Consider the following 22,091-nt stretch of genomic DNA (forward strand, 5'->3'; position numbering starts at 1 on the left):
AGTACTCAATGCTCAATTCTACGTTCTAATTCGATCGAAAGCTGCAATCCTTTTCGGGATATGAATGAATAATGTTCATTCATTCCCAAAGTAAACCTTCTGCCATTCAGTTGTTATACTCGCAGTCTGTGGTGGGTGTTGATCTTAGTGACGTCACCGACCTTCGCTGTTGACGCTACCGACCGCAGGGCAACCGCATTCGACCGCAGCCTGCTGTTGGTATGCATATGCATGGTGGAATATGCATGGTGGAATATGCATGGCGGAATATGCATGGCGGAATATGCATGGCGGAATATGCATGGCGGAATATGCATGGCGGAATATGCATGGCGGAATATGCATGGCGGAATATGCATGGCGGAATATGCATGGCGGAATATGCATGGTGGAATATGCATGGTGGAATATGCATGGTGGAATATGCATGGCGGAATTTATTTGGAACGTGCACGCATTGTCGCTGCGGCCTGTGAACGCCGGTGTCAGATCGCGCGATTGGACATTGCGGTTGCGATTGCGGTCGATAGTATGACGTAGCCAAACCCAAGGTAGGTATAATAGGTATTAGAGATGCATGTTTTTAGACGGTGTTGCATGTTTACGGATCTTAACAGACATTATTTATAGGCTACCTGCGAGTTCGTGATAGAACGACCTTCTGACCTCCCATGACCAATTCTCTCAAAAACCTTCTGTATTCGCCACCTTCCAGAAAAATTATTACTCATTTATTGCTATAATTCCTAATTTTAGTGATACGATGCTGATAAACGATGACGGGTTTGACTTAAACGGTGCTGACAATAACGGGAGATTTGCCTGAACTGTGCTGAGAAAATTATGACTGGTTAACCTAAACAGTGCTGACAATGAGAGATTCAGTTAAACTGTGCGGATGGATACGAGGGGAGTACCCTAAACGGACAAGGATTTGTGACTTTAAACCAATGTGCTGACTTAAAATAAGAGCAGATACCTCAAAACAACTCTCGTGGCGAGGTACCTCCAGTAGTATTCTAATTATATCTATTATTCTAAATGCATTGGCAGCGTTACACCAAACAATATCTTCTATAATAATAAGTGCAACTGTGGTTAAATATCTTATCTATGGGCGATTCGATACCTAGAAAGCACGTGAATGCCGGAAAATAATATTTACGTTAAGCGTTTCCAGCGGATAATACAGATCGGTTTTACGGGTTTACTGTATTGCAACACTGGCGACGCGGGAAATGAACGTGGGCAAAGTAATGGTGGATACGAGCCGCCGGCTGCAGGCCTTGAGAAGCACGTCCACGCTAGTTCAGTCGGAGCAACGTATCGCTGGTCTGACTTGTAGATCCAAGAACATAAGACACAATTTTGCTTGATAAAAATTCACGCAAAATTGCACCTCACACCTCGATCTTATTCATGCTCTGCGTGAACTAGCGCGACGTAGACGAAAGACTAGAATTACTCAAACATTTTCCAAAGAATGATCAGTAAAAGGCGAGTGAGATCACTCGCGGCCAAGAATACAGATTTTAGAATTTGGAGGCCCGAAACAAAAGGTACAGGACTTTACCGGAAGAAGGGATTCGGAAGACCTTTTGTAATGAAGTTAGATTTAGAGAGGATAGATTCGAGTTCGTAACGGGCGAGCGGTAGGTCGAGCGATCGCCCGCTGCGAACGTTCGCGCGCGAGCAGCTAGCGGTGCACGTGGGTACGAACGAACGTTTACGACCTTAACACGATTCGACCTAACCTAATCCTAAACATTATAAATAAGGGCGATGAAGGACGTATGGCGATGATGAAAATAAATACGACGATTCTTTAAATAAAGTTACACCAAACCGTGAATGTTCGTGAAGGGAGGTATAAGGGTAGGGAGGGGAGGGGAACGACGATAAATAAATAATCGGGGGTAAAGTAATAACACGATACAACGGCCACCGAGCTCCGCGTCTAAGGTAAGGGAAGTTCACGATAGCCTGTGCCCTGACCGAACACTGTCCCAGCCATGAAACGTTATAAACCACACAGTGACATAAGTTGAGTATTTTGTCTGATAAAAGCTCATACAAAATGGCAACTCAAGCACGATCTATACCGCGTCACCGTTGTGGCAGGGCTCGGCCAGAAACTACCGTGATAGATGTTGGGACATTATAATAACGGGCGAGATCGATTTCGCCCGCGGCCAACATGAAGATAAAGTTAAATGAATTTAGAATTTGGGAAGGTTGCAAAACGTCTAGATGACGCAATCGGAACAAGATTTTAGGAAGTTATTTCGTGGGAATGAAGATAGATTTAGACAGGATTCGAGTTCGTAACGGGCGGCAGCTGGAACGAAGCGGAGACGATGCGGTGGCTTAACACGACTAACGATCAACGATTCGACCTATCTTATACTTAAATGCCTATCGATGGCATTTCAATGTTACAAATTAAAACGATGCACAATGATGTCGATTAAGAATTTAAATATAACGCTTTTTAAATAAATACACCAAACCGTGAAGATGATTGGGAAGGGAGTGACTGGGGGATATGTGAAGCAAACAGGCTGCCAAGCTGCACATCTAAGGGTGAGAGCAAAGACAGGCTAGCTTGAGCACAATCTAAGTTGCAAGACGATTGTGAACCACACGGTACTTGGAGTTACTTAAAACCGCGTGAAGGCCGAGACAGGACTCAGCATAAGCTAGCCGATAGAGGTTAAGATAATACTAAAGTTTTTCAAGAATGCAAGGTGACAGGTGAGACAGACTACGCCCGCGGTCAGAATGAAGATGTGACGAAGAGTTTTGAGTTTCGATCCGCGGTCAAAGCAAAATTGTAGTGAATGAACAATAGAGTAATTTGGAACGAAGATGTAGAGAGGATCCGAATTCGAAACAGGCGAGCGGGTTAACGCGGCGTTCGTCCGCTGCGAACGAAGATGTGCAGCTACGTGGCAGGCGTGACGATCTTAGCACGACTAACGACTTATCCTAACCTTAAATGCCTATCGACGGCATTTAAACGCTTACACCTAAATGACTATTATAAATAAGGTGACGAACGATAACAATGATGAAAATAAATATAACGTTTTTCAAATAAATTACATCAAACGATGAAGATGCTTGATGAGCGACACGAGTGCTCGGCACCCGTGCTACCCACCCCGCGATGAAGGGAGGGACTTGGAGGATAAAGTACCAACAGTTCCACGACCTCGCTTCCTCCCTACGCAATACCTAGTTGTACAGTCGAGCAGTCGACGGCTGGTAATATCGGATTCAAAATTCAAAACAGTATCATCGATAGTGGTGATCCTTAACACTAATGTAAGAAAGAAAGAAATAGACGACGGATTCGTCGAATGCACTCTCGGTTGCATGTCCTGTCCAACTTTACAAGAGCAGAAAGAGAACCACACAACGATAAGTCCTTGAGTAAAGAAACCGGGCACACAAGGCGTTCAGTGTGAAAAAGTGCAGCCGTATCGTGCGCGAGCGTACACTCACAAACTGGTAGGTGGGTGGAATTAGAGAATTATGAACGGGGTCCTATCTCGCGAACGTTCGGCCCCACACGTCTGCGTCTGTGCCGGTCGCAGCCGAAGATAGACGAAGCAGGACCATCGGGAGCGAGTCGCGGACGAAACCTAACATTAACCTAACATACATAGCAACGAATCCAAAAGATGCGCAAATGAAGTGGGTCCATTGACGGGTACACACGTTCCTGGTTACCTCCAGATGACCGCGACGTTGGGGTCATCCTCGATGATCTGCTCGAGGGTGGGGAGGTCGATACGCGCCATGAGACAAATCTCGTCGGTGCAATGCTGGCCCGTGAACAGCCGCCGGATGCCGAGGCTGTCGAAGCGGCCGTTGTAGCCATTTGGGCGCGCAGTGTAGCGGACGAACACCGGGTATCTGAAGTCGGAGACATCACTATTATCTCACCTGCCTAGACTAGTCTTGTTTTCAAAGAAATTAACGAATTTCATTCTCTTAATGTATAGTCTGGTCCGTGACCACGTAGAATTTTGTCCAATGACCCCTAGCTACCCATCCCTATCGCTCGCGCGTAATTATATTGCTGTCGCGACTGTGCGACTGGCACCCGCAGTGAGTGTGCGAGCGCGATAGTAACATAATTACGCGCGAGCGATAAGGATGGGTAGCTAGGGGTCATCGGAAAAAATTCTACGTGCTCACGGACCGCGCTTTAGTCGTCAAGCATTCACAACGATGAAGCAATAGAACAATGTAAGTAACAACAAGTGTACAGTGAAAACTACCGGACCAATCTTCGTGAGTTTTCGTCGTTGAGTCAACTTCGCTTCGAGCAGTTTGATGAAAGACACAACAGGTCTTGATGCTATGCTTGCAAAGGCTTGATCAAGCCGGCGCTGGTGAAGTAGAAACTGTACCGGCGCCGAGTTCATCGAGTCTTCAGGAGCATTCGCCGCTAGCAGGTATTCTTGAGTTGGACCGTCTTCGCTCAGCTTCAAGAGAGCAGCCGCTTTAATCGCCTATCACACGAGTATCGAGCTGCTTCAGCGTTGCCAGTTTTTTTTTCGCCAAGTCGGGACTTTATTACTTTTTGAGTGAAAATAGCGGGATTCTTCCGTCAGAAGCGGGACATAGTAAAAAAACGTACATAATCAAAGGTTTTCAAATATTTATCCTTTTATTTGACTTAAAATTACGTTTACGTGACAATGGATAGCAAAAGTAGCCATAGAAAATGTATTTTAACAAAAAAATAATATTTTAAATCAGATTTACTCTATCGTTAAATTCGTTTTTAGAATAAAAAAAGAAAAAAAAACAAAAATCGAAATAAAAAAAATATTCTTTAGAATAATATGGCGTTTCAAACAATAGTCTGGTGAAGTGAGTGTCTCTCTCCGAAAAGCGGGACAGAGCCTGTCCCGCGCGGGATATTTAAATTTGATTTAAAAATCGGGACGTCTGGCAACGCTGAGCTGATTACAGCCATACATACCTTTTAAGGCACTGGATAAGGCTGTGGAGCAGAGCGAACACCACCAGCCTCCGCACATCGAACGCGACGCCAGGGGTGTTGGAGTACCGTTCGCACACCGCACGCAGGGTCGTCCCCTGCTGCAGAGAGCAAAGGATGTCCAACACGTCCGTCATGGCAGGCTGAAAAACAAAAAAAAATCTTTAGAGTAGGTACTTCATTTAGTTACAACCAATGTGTGTTACCAGTGATAACTTATGGCTGGTTCACTCGTCATGTCTGTGAACAGGCGCTGCTTTCGGGGACTGGTCAATCCAAGTTATTCAAATTTATGAATGCGAGTCATTTCTACTAGTATCTTAATATGTAAGTCTAGATATTAGCACGTCACTACCTTGTTTATATACCCATTCTTATAAGATACACCATACAAGAATGCATGGTAAATTCAGTGAACTGCTCCTGAATTGAATGTACCTACTACTACTATTTCTATTTATCTATATTAACCGGCAGACAGTGGTGACTGAGTTTGTTGCGGCGCTTCTTCTCAGCACTTGCCAAATGTTGGTCTCGAAGCGCTGGTAGGGTAAAAAGATTATGAGACATGTAGAGGCTCCTTAAGAGCAACATGACGATTTGTAGGAACTATTTACTATTTATTAGTCTAAACAAATAAAGAAATTTTGACTTTGACTTTGACTTTGCTCGGAAACGTGGCCTCTCACTATGGGTCTTATACAGAAGCTCAAAGTTGCACAGCGTGCTATGGAGAGATGCTCGGTGTTTCTTTGCGAGATCGAATCAGAAATGAGGAGATCCGTAAACGAACCAAAGTCGCTGACATAGCCCGACGGATTAGCAAGCTCAAGTGGCAATGGGCAGGGCACATAGTACGCAGAACTGACGGCCGATGGGGCAGAAAGGTTCTGGAATGGAGGCCGCGTACCGGAAAACGCAGCGTGGGACGTCCACCTACAAGGTGGACCGACGACATCGTAAAGGTAGCAGGGAAGCGCTGGACGCAGGCCGCTACCAATCGATCAACACGGAAAGCATTAGGGGAAGCCTATGTTCAGCAATGGACGTCCTATGGCTGAAATGATGATGACTTTATTTAGTGAGGTAAAGTCAATAAATTGATTTCACAAAAGTATCATTAATTATTTGGATGATGATGATACGAACCTTTTCCCTGGCGTCCGATCCGTTGGTGATGAAGGTGATGCACGACTTCTGCAACTCGTGATCGACGAATAAACGGCTCAGTTTGGGGGTGGCCCGGTACATGTTGCTGTACTTCAGAACCGGTATCAAAGTAACCTGGAAATTATACGAAATATATGTTAATATCAATGTAATCACAACGCAACAAATCGTATTTGATGTACGAATCAGATTTCAAAGGAATGGATAAGTATTCAACTTACGACTCCGTAGTACAGCAGGTTCTGGATGCATGATTTCACTAATGTCTTCTCAACGTTGGTGTCCGCCGCAATTTTTGAAACGTGGTTGTATCCGTTAATGTAAGGAAGCAGCTGGAAAACAAGGAAGCACCAAATTAGATTTTATTGCTGGAGCAGTAAAACAAATCGAATGTCACACAAGTTAAAAAAAATCAAATTTATATATTATTAGCCATTAAGGAAATATAATTGCATTGGCCACACTCTCCGAAGGGATCCCGATCACATCCACAAGCAAGCTCTGGATTGGAACCCCCAAGGAAAACGCAAACTTGGCGGCGCACTGTGGCAGACGAGGCGAAGAAGATCGGCAAGACTTGGAGCGAGATCGAACGCGATGGAGGACTGTTGTGGACGCCCTCTGCCCCATCTAGGGGACATAGGACCTTAAGTCAAGTAAGTCAGTCAAGGAAATAATGACGAACAAAAAGCGGCTTACTTGTCTGGTAGTAAGGTCCCAATCGGCAGTCAGGTCAACTTCAAACGGCTCGTCGTCCTCGACGTCCAGGTGCTCGCTCGGCGGCTCGGCGCCCTCGGGCGGGACGGTCCGCTGCGGCCGGCCGGGCCGCGGCAGCCCCACCGACGCCACCAGCACGGGCACATCGTGCTCGTGCACCGGCGCTGGGTCCTTCCGCACCTCCAGGACTTTCAAGTGCATAACTGTATCGCCTTCTGTGGACAACGGAGACGGAACGTGAGTCCATGGCGCACCACACTCGGGTATGGTTTCAGTCGCGACGCAATAACAAGGGACAGTCGCCACTAGCTACTAGCACACACAAGCAACAACAATTTGTGTATAACGCACAGCACATGTGAACAGTACTTCACTTCTAAATACCTAAGTCTTAAGTTTAAATTGCTCATTGCTTTAGAACACAGCCTACGTGTCGGCATAAAACGCCATCGTGCCGAAAACTGACGCGTCATTCGCCGAAGTCTCGACGCTTCGGCGCCGGGATGTTGCGCGCGCAACCTATATTGATTTCTCTCAGCCCTTCGTTTGACCTGAACGACCTAGACGCATCTAGACCGGGCACCGGCGCGCGCATCCTTTATCGATTTTCGCGAGCCCGGGCAGGACTCGCAAGTCTAGAAGATACGTGTAGGACAAAGCAAGGATAACAAAGACGCAATTGTGATATTACAAGCGTAGAGTAGTGCTACATTAAAAATGTTGATATCAATTATGGTGATACAGTAATTTAGCATTTGGAATTAATGAAAGTAGAATTCAATTACTTTAGAACTCACCATACTTCTAACCTCAGACCACACAACACTAAACTAAGAACTAAGACGTCATTACGGTAAGCGCTCACTCCGACTACTGACGCCCTGCCCAAGTCTAGATGCTTCGGCGGCTAGATGTAGCGCGCGCATCCCGTATTGATCTACAGTATGACCTGGAGCGCGGGGGCCGGGGAAGGACGAAAGCACTAAATGCGGGGGCGGGCGAGACCGAGCATGGCTCGTAAACATTGCATGCCAGCCTTTGTTCTTACTGCGTACTTTATAGTGAATGAAGTGATGCCTCCGAAATATTAGGAACCAGGAAACATTCTAAGACGTCAACATAAGATGACTGGGAAACTAATCTAAATAAAAATTAATTGCTGTTCGTTAGTCTGATTAAAACTCGAGAACGGCTGGACCGATTGAGCTGATTTTGGTTTTAAAATGTTTGTCGTAGTCCAGGGTAGGTCTAAACGGTGAGCAAATAAGGAAAAATTGCGATGGCTTACTTATTGCCTTTAAGGCGGAACAGAGTTTGCCGGGTCAGCTAGTAATAAATAATAATAAACTAGTAGGCATGATGGTTTTAGGAAATTCGCAAATGACGGTCAATAGTATCTATAGTAGATGATTAAGCACTTTACTGATAAGGATGCGACTAGGAGTAAAATAATAACTGACCGCACCCACATGACGGACGCGCCTACGAGGTGCGGGACTGATTGAGGCACTGACTCCCGGGCTGGGCCTAGGCCACCGGTGCCTGGTGCAGCGCGCGCATCGGGCATCGATTTGTTGCACACGCTCAAACGCAAAGGCGATATAGGGGCGGAATAAATGATCTTGTCTACGGTTGTAATGAAGTTATTGATTGACCAACGCCCTGTTTCAAGTAATAGACACTTCGATGAGCTGGATACAGAGTATTTAGTATTGATTTTGTTTATTACGTGAGCAGACGCCGTGGGGTACAATATAACTAGCTGGGGCCGAGGTTAATGAGATAGCAGATAGAATTTGAGAAAAGATTTGATAAACTTACTATTGCTGCCATTTTGGGAAATCACAATAAAGAACACTACACTCAAATAAAATCAAGCGAGACTAAAATTAAGAGACGTTGTCGCGGTACAAACTAAAGCTGGGGACTGACGACAGATCTGTCTAGATGTTTCGACGGCCTAGATGTAGCGCGCGCATCTGGTATTGATTGATTGCATCCCGGCCGCGGCCCGGGCAGGGCTCCACAGGTCTGAGCGGGCGTGGGCGGGCGGAAGATTGTGTGCAAGCGAGAAAGAGCAGTACAAAGTTTTAAGTTTTAACATGGAGGTTTATAATGGTGAGCCGAGGGGGGGAATAATATCAGAGTGCTTGTATATGGATGGTGTCTTGCGTGAGTTGCGTGACAAAAAGGTATGTATTTATTTGAGAAAACTATCAAACTGTGCCAAAATTAAGTAAATGATAAACTTACTAGTGCTGCCATTTTGGGAAATCACAACAAAGAATACTACACTCAAATAAAAATCAAGCTGTACTAAAATGAAGAGACGTTATCTCGGTAGAAACTAAAGCTCGGGACTGGCGACAGATGCGCTGTCTAGCTAGATGTTAGCGCGCAAATCCTGTATTGATTGATGAAGTCGGAGCGACCCGGGCGGGGTGCAACCGGTTTGGGCGGGGACGAGGTCGGCACGTACTTGCAACGGGTGCAAGCGAGAAAGAGAGGGACATAATATAGCTTAAAATTCCACGTAATTACCGCGAGTTCCTTACAGGACTGAAACCGAAGTGTCACCTAAACACGCCTTTGCGTGTGCTGTGTTTGTGCGACATTCTACCTGAGTCTAGATATTCTGACGCCCTAGATGCAGCGCGCTTCCAGTATCGATCGATTGAGGGGGGCGACCCGAGCGGGATGCAAGGGGGTTGAAAACGGGCGTGGCGGGGCCTGACATTGAGTTAGCTAGGTCAATTTGATAGTCCAAAAAAAGATTAGAAGACAGTTTAGCAAATTCTAAACACGCTTACATGATTCAAAAAGGTGCCCTAGATGCAGCGTGGGCATCTAGTATTGATTTATTGCATCCGGACTGCGACCCGGGCAGCGCTCAACAGGTCGCGACGAGGGCGTGAACAAGCACGAACAATGAATTGCAAACGCGGAAGAGCGAGACAAATACTTGCGAGGGTGAGTCGGATGCAGTCTCAATCTTATCAACGTTTAAAATTGTGTAAAATAAAATATTTTTCTATACCGTTTCGAAAAACTTACATTTAGCGCCATTTCCCCTTTTAAAAATTACAACACACTACAAATATTTTAACAAAGCACTGCACTAAAAATAAAGTAAGTCGCAACAAAGGAACACGTGCTGACGACAGTAACTGAAGATGAGTAATGGCCGACGCCCTATCTGACAGTCTAGATATTCGTGCGCCTGGATGCAGCGCGCGCATCCCGAATCGATACAGCTGCAGCCCGGGCGGGTGCAAGGGAGCTGGTGGACGCGATCGGGTAGTTTCTTATACGAGTGAACTAGGTAAATGAGGCTCAATAATTTACGAAAAGGACTAAGAGAAGCAACAAATAACGTATAATATTATTATACTTACAAAAAAACGTCTTTACCACCACTGCATCTTGCCACTAGTACAAAGACAAATATCACAATCAAAACTGAATGTCTGCATGGTAGGAACTAAAGCTGAGGACTGACTGAAGCTCTGTTCTAGCAAGTCTGGAATTTTGATCACCTAGATGTAGCGCGTATTAATGACATGATAAATATGCAATTTAGTAAAGCTTCAAAAAACTTACATTCCACGCCATTTCTTTTTTGAAAGTTTTAACAAAGCACAGCACTAAAATTAAAAAACGTCGTAACAAAGTAACACGTGCTACAGACAGCAACTGAAGATGAGTAATGGCCGACGCCCTATCTACTCTCTTTAGTCTAGATATTCGGGCGCCTGGATGCAGCGCGTGCATCCTGAATCGATACAGCTGCAGCCCGGGCGGGTTGCGGGAAGGCTGAGAGATGCGATCGGGGGGGGAGCTAGATATTATAAAGCCTTAAATGCAGTGCGCGCACCGAATATTTATTTATCTCGGCTGCGACCCGGCTAGAGCTCAACGGGCGAAAATGGGCCCAAAATTAAAGTGCAAGCACTTTAGAGCAAGACAAAAACATACGAGGGGGAGTTTGGTGCAGATCAAGAAGACAGTTTTATGTAGAATGGTTTGTGAAGTAATAAATAAAATCATATTAATGATGTGATAACTATGTGATTTAGTAAAAAACTTACGTTGAGCGCCATTTTCTTTTTTTGAAAGTGTTAACAAAGCACAGCATTAAAAATAAATGAAGTCGTACGTAACAAAGGAATACGTGCTAACGACAGCAACTGAAGATGAGTAATGGCCGACACCCTATCTAGTCTCTTTAGTCTAGATATTCGGGCGCCTGGATGCAGCGCGCGCATCCCGAATCGATACAGCTGCAGCCCGGGCGGTTTGCGGGAGGGATGAGGGGGACGTGATCGGGGAGCTAGATATTATAAAGCCCTAGATGCAGCGCGCGCATCTGGTATTGATTTATTGTCTGGTTTTATCCCCGCTGCGAACTGGGCAGGGCTCTGCAGCTTTTTTTTGCAAATAGGATAAACCTAAACTCTATCGTATTTACCTAAGTCGATCTAGATAATTTAATAATAATTTTCTTCTTTTTATTAGCGCGTTTTGCTAAAGTACTCTTCATGCGAGTGATATGTATGAACGGGCAAGTCTATGGTGGTTTGTGGTAATTTACTCGTATTGGGCATGGTAAATTTAATTAGTTGCGCGGGGGCGTGAACGGGCACGAATGACAGTGTACAAGCGAGAAAGAGCAAGAGAATTAAGTTCTAATGAGGGTGTAGCGCGGGATGGATGGACGGAAAGCCCTTTTGTTTTTCTAAGGGTGCATCTCAAAAATGCACAGACGACGGCACAGCTTAACTAAAGTCTGTTGTGTTGTAATAGTTACAATTTTGAAATAAAATAAAAAAAATGTATGTACCTAGGTGAATAATTTTCAATCTGCATTTTCAAACGAATTGAAAGTGTTGAAAAACTTACAAATGCGCCATTTTCTTTTTCACTAATCGACCGTAAAACACAAAATAACAAAGCACATCACTAAAATCAATAAAGTCTAAAACGCGTGTTGACGACAGTCGCCTCAGATGGGAAATGGCCGACGCTCTATTTGTGCGTCTAGATTTTTCGGCCCCCCTAGGTGCAGCGTGCGCATCCTGTATCGATCCGGATGCGATGCGGGCGGGGTACGATGGAGGTGCAGATGTGAGTGGGAGTGGAAGGCATAGAGGGTGGATTCAATCAGTAGGATCAGGTTCAAGATATTAAGAAAAATATCAACATGGTTGGGTTCTTGAACCAGAAGGATCAGGTTCAAAAAAATTAAGATAGCATGAGAATACCCATGTAAAATAATATGTTAGAAATACTTATAAAAACCACGACTACATGGAAACTGACTAGGTTTCAACACGGCTGTTTTGAACCAGGAAAGTCAGGTTCAAGAAGTTCAAGAGAGGATCAGGCAGAAATTGAAGCTAAACTCTGATCGACTGCCTGCCGAAAGAGTCTAGATATTGGATACTCTAGATGCAGTGCGCGCATGGTATTAATTTATTGCATCCCGGCTGCGTCCCGGGCAGAGCTCAACAGGTCTGGGGGCGGAAACGGTAACGGTGTGCAAGCGAGAAAGAGCAAGACAAAGCAATCACGCGGGTTAAGCCCGAAACGAGTGCAATTCGAGTGGGAGGAACCGTCGCGGCGTCGTGCGGATTCTATGGAATCAAGAGGAGTGAGGTTCAACAAGTAAGATGAAAAGAAGAGACGCGTTATAACTGCAACCGGTTTTAAATAAAATGTAAACACGGATGCAATGTTGTAGTTAAAGAATCACAAGATTTGAAAAACTTACATTAACGCCATCTTCCTATTAACAATCGACCTAACTCAAACTTTAATAAAGCACAGCACTAAAGCAATATACAATTTAACTGAAACACGACTTTACGGCCTGGATGCGGGCAGCGCAGGACCGTGCATTGTGGAAAACCTTGGAGGAGGCCTTTGTCCAGCAGTGGACGTCATTTGGCTGAAACGAACGAACGAACGACTTTACGGTACTAAATGCAGGTCGGGAGTGTCCGACGCCTTATCTGAGAGCCTAGACTGCAAGCGCGAATCCTTTAATCAATACAGGGGCGAGTGCGACCCGGGCGGGATGCAATAGAGGGTGAGAGGAGGCTCGGGTTCAAAATGGCGATATGACTATCGAAACTTAGATATTTTTTAATCTATAGTATCGATATTCGGAACGGGCTCGAGCAATACAATGTGCGAGCAAGACCAAGACTCTATGTGGGTAAAAAATCCCGAGTCAATCGAATCGAGTGCAAACTCCACTCGATAAAAAACTTTATAATATATAAGAAAATTAATTCGTGAAATATAAGTGCATCCGGTAATAAATTAAGCATGGTAACTATAATGGTTGAAACTTAAGGAGTCGAATATTTGAATAACTTACATTAACGCCATCCTCCTTTTAACTAATAGTACTCAAACTAATAGTAACACAACTTAAAATTTAATAAAGCACAGCACTTAAGTGAAATTTAACTGAAACGTCTTTACGATACTAAATGCAGGTTGGGAATGACCGATGCCCTGAGAGCCTAGGCTATTTTATTCTGACGCTTTAGTCACGGTAATACTATCTATACAGTATTCCAACTCGACCATATTTTTAAATAAATGTCAACAGCCGCGCGGAACGTCACGGTATGACAACATGCGATAGGGCTGCCCACCTGCAGACCCTATTTTATTACATCTGCCTACATAGAATTTCTATCTAGTTTTGTAAATGTATTTCGTGATTGACATTTTTTTTTTTATTTTGACAAACAAAACTTTGTGAATGAAATAGGATAAAAATTCATGTTGTTTGGGGCCGTCCATATATTACGTCATTCTAAATTGGGGGGGGGGGGGGGGGGGGGGTTTGGTCTGCGGATGACGGTAAATGATAGATAGGGTGGGGGGGTGTTTCGAAATTGACGTCATTCTTATTTATTTATTTATAGTTTATTGTTCACATACAAAAAGATTATTTCCAAAAAAGAAATTTCTTCCAGCACACCTAGTAAGTGAGACTGCGAATGTGAGAGGCGGCTAAGGCGCGTACAATACTAAAATAAGTCATAATAAACATACATAATGCAACATAGATGTACACAAATACAGTAATACCCTATTTTTCTCAAATCTGCAATGTTTTAATTTTGTCAAACTGGTAATGACGTCAATTTTGGGAGTAGGGGGGGGGGGGGGGGTCTAAAATCTGAAAAAATCGATGACGTAATTTATGGACGGCCCCTTTTGTGATTAGAAGATTTAATTAAAAAATATATTTGTGTTAAGATTTGGTAACAAATCTTATAAATTTGGGACCGTAAAATGTATGCGCCTCGACTGAGGCGTACAAAATGTTTTATTTTTATACAGGGTGTTAGATAAATGGGTTTATAAGCCGACACTAGCCCATGTTAACATGTGCATATAAATGGTATGGTGTAGTCAGAAAATTGATATCATCATTTTAATCATTTTAATTTTCGTACAAATCTGATTTTATAAATTTTATTTTGTATGAAAATTAAATAAAATTAAATGATGATATCACTGACTTTTTCATATTATTTAATGTTAACATGGGCTAGTGTCGGCTTATAAACCCATTTACCTAACACCCTGTATAAATAGGTACTTGTAATTATCCCAACTAATATTATAAATGCGAAAGTAACTCTGTCTGTCTGTCTGTCTGTCTGTCTGTTACGCTTTCCCGCTTAAACCTCGCAACCGATTTTGATGAAATTTGGCATAGAGATAGTTTGAGTCCCGGGAAAGAACATAGGATAGTTTTTATCCCGGGTTTTGAAACAGGGACGCGCGCGATAAAGTTTTTCTGTGACAGACAAAATTCCACGCGGGCGAAGCCGCGGGCGGAAAGCTAGTTTTTATATAAAAAGAGCGCTTACTGTGTAAATAACAACACATCGTCCGTTTATTACTGTGGCACATTCGCGACACCCCCGACTTTTGCATGTCGAGCGCATACCGAGATTTGAATTTCGAAGGAAAGCTCGCGTTTCGTCCGTTTATATGAAGTTACAATACTGTATGATAGTATTACCGTGCTTTAGTCTAGATGCAGCGCGCGCAATCTGAATCAATACAGGGGCGAGTTGCGACCTGGGAGGGGTGCAATGCCGGTGGGGTTGAGAGGAGGCTCGGGCGGAAAGTATCGATAGTTTATTGATACTATCGTGGCCTTAATACAGTAACAACGTCGATAGGACTATCCATACTATACGATATTTTTAAATCTATCTATACTATCGATATTCGGAACGGGCACGAGCAATAAAGTGTGCGAGCGAGAAGTACACAAGACAAAGACTGCATATGGGTAAAAAATCCGGAACCAAGTGAAGTTGAACTATACTAATTCGTGAAACTTAAGTGCAACCGGTAATAAATTAAGGGTGGTAATTATAATGGTTAAAACTTAAGGAGTCAAATATTTGAAAAACTTACATCAACGCCATCCTCCTTTTAACTAATAGCAGGCCTGTTCATCTCCGCGAGTTTTCATCGAAAACAAAACACGCACGATTGCCCCCTACAAGAGTACTATTCGACAAGGCCTCACATACGAGCGAACATTGACTCACGCACGCGTATTCTTGTGTATGATGGACAAAAATAAAGAAAATGGTGTACTAAATACTGTGCAGTATTTAACTGCCTAAATAATAATAAAAACACAGAATGTACTTTTTTAAGCTGCCTAAAGACACTGAGAGGTAAATAAGTAGTTAATATTATTCATGATAATTCATGCTAAATCATGTATTTCCTCCGCCATTTTCTGCAGATTGGCACCTCACGTCACATCATTTTACCGAAGTCAGCCCTATAGCTTCGGCGCAGTACCGATCACTGACGTTTGTCAACAAAACTTCTGACAAACTTGCTTGACTCTTGAGACAAGCTAAATTACACCATATTGTTAATGACATTGAGCATACATTTTTTTTAAATACCTTCGCGAAGTAAAACTTCTGTACGTAGTACTTATTATTATTCTGTCCTAACTCAAAACTAATAAAGCACAGCACTAAACCAAAGTGAAATCTAACTGAAACGTCTTTACGATACTAAATGCAGGTTGGGAATGACCGTCCTTCTGAGAGCCTAGGCTCCAGTTATTCTGACGCCCTAGATGCAGCGCGCGCATCCGGCAATCAATACAGGGGCTTGAGTGACCCGGGCGGGGTATAATGGGGGTGAGAGAGGAAAGGGTGAGAACATATCGATAGTTTATCGATACTATCGCGGTCTTAAAAACAGTATCCATAGGACTATCGACACTATCGCCAATAGTTTGCAACACTATTGATACCTATAACATACATGTATACAAAAAAATACACATTTGGATTGAGAACCTCCTCCTTTTTTTTAAGTCGGTGAAAAAGGGTAAAATTGTCGATAGTATGAATATCTACTATTTCAGTCCATACTATCGATAGTTCGATACTTTGTTTCTTAGCCGCATATCGATATTATTGTAATAGTCCACTCTACAGCAATTTAGCTATCGATATTGTAGTTCTTCATACCAGTAGAGTCGACAGTATCGATACCTAATATCGATACTTTTATTCATACAGTATTGGAAGCTATTGGCTATCGAATCAATAAGTGTCGATAGTCCTATCGATACTGTGATAGTCAAACTATCGATAGTTCGATACTTTTGGTATTATGTATTTGCTTCTTAGCCGCATATTATTATCGATATTACAATACACTCGACAGCATTTTAGCTATCGATATCATAGTTCTTCATACAAGTAGTGTCGATAGTATCGATACCTAATATCGATACTTTTATTCATACAGTATTGGAAGCTATTGGCTATCGATGAGTATCGATAGTCCTATCGATATTCTGATAGTCCAACTATCGATAGTTCGATACTTTTGTTATAAATAATGTATTTGCTTCTTAGCCGCATAAATGGATATTACAATACACTCTACAGCACTTTAGCTATCGATATCGTAGTTCTTCATACAAGTAGTGTCGATATTATCGATACCTAATATTTTATTCATACAGTATTGGAAGCTATTGACTATCGATGAGTATCGATAGTCCTATCGATATTGTTATAGTCAAACTATCGATAGTTTCGCAACACTGACAAGTCTAGAACTAGCAGCGCGCGCAATCTGGTATTGATTTATTCGTGACGGACGCAAGCAATAAAATATTCAAGTAAGAAAATTCTCAAGAATGGAATATGATAAACGCGAGGCAACGAAATCCCGACCTTAATAAATTGGAAAAACAAACATTATAAATAAAATAATTAATATACCTGCATAATAATTAAATTAAAATGAATAATTTAAAAAATGGATTCGATTTGAGGAATGAATGAAAGTCTGCAACTTACCCTGACGCCATTTTGGAACCCCACACAAACTAACTAACAAGGCACTGCATTTAAAAACATAACTAACAGACGTCAGTCTGATACTAACAGAAGCTGCAGAATGGCATACGCCCTATCGTCTAGATGCTTCGATGCCCTGGATGCAGCGCGCGCATCCAGTATCGATTTAAAACCTAACCCGTCGGGGGTGGGAGGGTTCGTCCGGATGCATCTGGCTCAGGCGGGGTGAGGTAAGCTCGAACAAAGGCGTGCGTGTGAAACAGAACCTATTAGTACTTAGTTTAAATGATCACCGCTAGTTGGAGCTAAATGACTTAAAAGAACGCGGTGGTAAAATACAATCACGTTTATACATTTTTGTCTTTTAATTTAGTTTCATTAAATATAAATTAAACAAATATTCTCTAGAAAATTCGCTAGGATGCCATTATCATTCGCTATTTTGATCACACAAATTATACAATGCATAGCACTTAAAATATAAATGAACGAGCTTTATTAATTGGACTATTAAATCCCGCCTTTAAATAGTAACAGAAGTTGGAAGCAAATAAGTTATAATTTTTAATTTATTTTATTTGAAGCTAACCTGCATATTTCTCGCTAAAGATATCGCCATTACATATTTATTAACCCTTTATTCTACTAGTAACTACCACCTTTATTCTACAGTTAACTCAACCACCACTTCATGGGGTGAGGGTTGCATGGGGGCTGAACAAGTTCATGTGGGAACGAGACAATAGTATGAAAGCTAGCTGTGTGAGCAAGATAGAGCGAGCGTTAGTCACCCCACGTATAAATATACATTGTGTAATAGCCCAGGAAACTGGGGAGCGCCCAGCTTTAATGTCCTGGGCGGCGCCCAATACATAGTTTATGTGGGAAAATTGCTCTACTGGGGCATTATATTATTTGGGCGCCCAATGCATAATTTATCGGGGATAATTGCTCTATTTGGGCATAATATTATTTATGCGATTAAGTTTGCTCCAGTGTCTCTTTCTTATATTTTTGTGTCAAGAGCAAGACTTTAAAGAGGAACAAGGTGCGTATTTTAGGTGCACCTTTTTTATTGTTGAAAGTCAGCAAGAATGCTTTATTATAATTACCTGTAACTTTTATTAATATTTATGATAAGTCGTGTCCCTTGACGTTTATTTAAGATTTGAAATCAAAAATATAAAACTTACATGAAAGCCATTTGAAGACCAAAGAATAATAAACTGCACTGAGATTAAAGAAAAACTAAAGTGACATCTACACCGCGGTAATAAAAGCTGAGGACTGAACACGACTGAACGACGCAGTCTAGATTGTTCTTGGCCGGGATGCAGCGCGCGCAATCAGATATTGATTTTTGACATAATGGGGTGGGGTAGGTGGTAGGCGCATGGGGGTTTGACACCCCAGGCGAGAGCGAGGAGATATGTACTAAACTGACCGTGCAAGACCGGTAAATCTGCACTTGCTCTTCAATCAGAGATTCTCAAACTTTATTTCATCTATTCCCACGTTGAAAATCAACATTTTTTTAGCTCCCCCTTCATGTTTTTTCACTTTATAATATTATCTTAAAAACAACGTTAATTATTTAAATAAATGAATTTATTTATAATTTGCTATATTAGTCCGGACTCTACATTTTTTTTCTACGCTTCCTAACGCTATCCCTATTCTGGGCCTCCAACGCCCACAAAGGGGGTTATCGGCCATTTTGAGAACTACTGTCCTAGATGCAGCGCGCGCATTCATGAGCTTACTGATTATCTGCGCGACTGCAGGGGGTCGGCAGGTGAGGCGGGGTGGGGTATACGTGGCAAGTCTACTTTACCCTCCAACTGACCCCTAGACAAAGGGAATATTATTCCAAAAATAAATCTTTTGGTGATCCGCCATTTACCTAACACAACAATATAATCTTTTTTACTTCTTTTCAGCAGTGTTTTCAAATAATAGAATTTATGTTAGACAGTCACTAAAATAAAATAAAACTCAGGTTCAGATAGAATACTTTAATTTTAAAAAACTCCTTAATAATAAAATTAAACTTCAAATGTTCCCATTAGTTATGTATTCTTTATTATCTATATATACAGTGTGAGTCACGTTAAAGTGTACATATGAAAATAGATGAAACTAGACCTATTTTTATCGACAAAAAAGAGGTCAAAAAATTTTTGAGAATTTTTGAGAATTTTTTATACAATTTTTTTTCTTCCAATTACTTATTGTAAAGAAAACGCAATAACTTTTAAACTAAGCAGTATATCCTGATAAAATAAAAACAGTAATAATGCTAAATAACAGGCGATACTAAAAAAATACAAAAAATACACAAAAAAGGCCAACAAATAATAAAAAATGATACTTTTTGAAAAAAATCTGCTTTTAAATTCGTGTTTTTTTGGTTATTTGATAAATTTCTCCAAAAAATGCCCGTATAACTGGTGGTTTTTATTACTTTGTATTATTCTCTATCGTATTACCTTCGTAAAACCAAAAATCGCATGTCTCTATCCCTATCACAACGTTTGCAATGATCGTTTGAACTAAGCCTCTCCAGGCGCGCCATTCAACGCTTCGTTAACAACGAAACTGAAAATGGCTCTAAAGGACATCATCCATTTTGGTCCAAAATCAAAAGTGCCGGCCAAAAAATAAAAGTGCTGTATTCTGATAGAATACGTCCGCCTTAGCATTTATTACTATGGCACCAAAGCTGTAGCACCACTGAGCATCGTAGTATTTGAGCTCTAAAAATATATGAAACGACTGACTTTGATCTCAAATACTACGATGCACAGTGGTGCTACAGCTTTGGTGTCATAGTAACAAATACTAAGGCGGACGTATTATGTCAGAATACAGCACTTTTTTTTTTATTGGCCGACATTTTTTATTTTGAACAAAAAATGTATGAATCGTCGATGAATTTTAGATCTCAAATACTCGACGCACAGTGGTGCTACAGCTTTGGTGCCATAGTAACAAATGCTAAGGCGGACGTCTTCTGTCAGAAGACAGCACTTTTTGTTATTGGCCGACACTTTTGATTTTGAACAAAAAATGTATGAATCGTCGATGAATTTTAGATCTCAAATACTCGACGCATAGTGGTGCTGCAGCTTTGGTGCCATAGTAACAAATGCTAAGGCGGACGTATTCTGTCAGAACACAGCACTTTTTTTTTTATTGGCCGACACTTTTGATTTTGAACAAAAAATGTATGAATAATCGATGACTTTTAGATCTCAAATACTCGACGCACAGTGGAGCTACGGCTTTGGTGCCATAGTAACAAATGCTAAGGCAGACGTATTCTGTCAGAATACAGCACTTTTTTTTGTTGGCCGGCACTTTTGATTTTGGACCAAAAATATATGAAACGTGGATGATGTCCTTTGTAATTTTGATAAAGACAAGTTAGATTTCAAATAAAAACAAAAGATTTCGAAGTAAAATAAGCATTTAAGTTAAAATTAAAATTGTCTTTACCTGTAGCGGAGAATAATGTTGTGGCAGGCCTTTGTTCAAACGATCATAGCAAATGTTGTGACAGGGATAGAGACATGCGATTTTTGGTTTTACAAAGATAATACGATAGAGAATAATACATAGTAATAAAAACCACCTGTTATAGGGGCATTTTTTGGAGAAATTTATCAAATAACCAAAAAAACACGAATTTAAAAGCAGATTTTTTTCAAAAAGTATCATTTTTTATTATTTGTTGGCATTTTTTGTGTATTTTATGTATTTTTTTAGTATCGCCTGTTATTTAGCATTATTACCGTTTTTATTTTATCGGGATATACCGCTTAGTTTAAAAGTTATTACGTTTTCTTTACAATAAGTAATTGGAAGAAAAAAAAATCTATAAAAAATTTAAAAAAAATCTCAAAAAATTGTTGACGACTTTTTTGTTGATAAAAATAGGTCTAGTTTCATCTATTTTCATATGTACACTTTAACGTGACTCACACTGTATAAAAGAAAGTCGTGTTAGTTACTCCACTTATAACTCAAGAACGGCTGAACCGATTTAGCTTAAAATTGTCAGGGAGGTAGTTTAGAGCCAGGAGAAGGACATAGGATAATTTTTATCCCGTTCGAAATAAAAAAAAAGTCTGCTTATTTATTGCCATTAAGGCGGAACAAAGTTCGCCGGGTCAGCTAGTTTACAATAATTGACAAACATAATTACAGACAAACATTTTACAGTAATGCGTGCTTAGATCTATCTAATAAAATACAATTAACAAAAAATCACAATTTTCAGAATTTTATTTTATTAAAAAGGAATGGTGCATATGCAGTTTTGAAGAGAACAGTCCTCTGCTTCTCGGCTGGATCCTGATACGGCGAAGACATCCAGAGCTGTACTGTTTTGACATCATCTTCAGTAAATGTTGCTTTTTGTTTTCTCGATTGAGGTCGTCTCGTAACGGGGAAGCCCATCATTAAGTGACTCGTCGTTGAACCTCTTTGCTGACGAATTGAAACCTGACCATTTTTCTTGTTTTTAATCTTGGTTGGATTTCTTATCACGATCGTTGAGGTCCCTGCACAAAGTACTTTTTGTGATCCTCCACTAAAGAGCGAAGCGAGCTAACTCATTTTCTTCTCTTGATTAAATCAGCAGTTAGGTACTCATAATGTCATCATTTCTATACAGATTGATTCAATAATTTTCAGTTCTTTCAGATTTGCGGATTTGCGCATCTATGTATCTGCACTCGATGCCAGACGGACGACGTAGTCTCACCCCTTCTAAAAGTAATAAACAAGTTTCCGGC

At 41.5% G+C, this 22,091-nt stretch overlaps 1 protein-coding gene across 1 annotated transcript in view; it reads right to left on the reverse strand.

The window, feature by feature from the left end:
- Positions 1-2,925: 2,925 nt before the first annotated feature.
- The window catches only part of LOC135087002 (GATOR complex protein NPRL2-like), a 73,327-nt gene continuing 54,161 nt past the window's right edge, over positions 2,926-22,091 (reverse strand). The window contains exons 5-9 of the mRNA XM_063981859.1: positions 6,887-7,119; positions 6,409-6,519; positions 6,167-6,301; positions 5,000-5,160; positions 2,926-3,921 (exon numbers count right to left, since the gene is read on the reverse strand). Coding sequence (XP_063837929.1) covers positions 3,732-3,921; positions 5,000-5,160; positions 6,167-6,301; positions 6,409-6,519; positions 6,887-7,119 — 830 coding nt within the window. The 3' untranslated portion in view covers positions 2,926-3,731. The remainder of the gene's footprint in view (positions 3,922-4,999; positions 5,161-6,166; positions 6,302-6,408; positions 6,520-6,886; positions 7,120-22,091) is intronic.

Source organism: Ostrinia nubilalis, chromosome Z, assembly GCF_963855985.1.
Source record: "Ostrinia nubilalis chromosome Z, ilOstNubi1.1, whole genome shotgun sequence".
Classification (NCBI taxonomy): domain Eukaryota; kingdom Metazoa; phylum Arthropoda; class Insecta; order Lepidoptera; family Crambidae; genus Ostrinia; species Ostrinia nubilalis.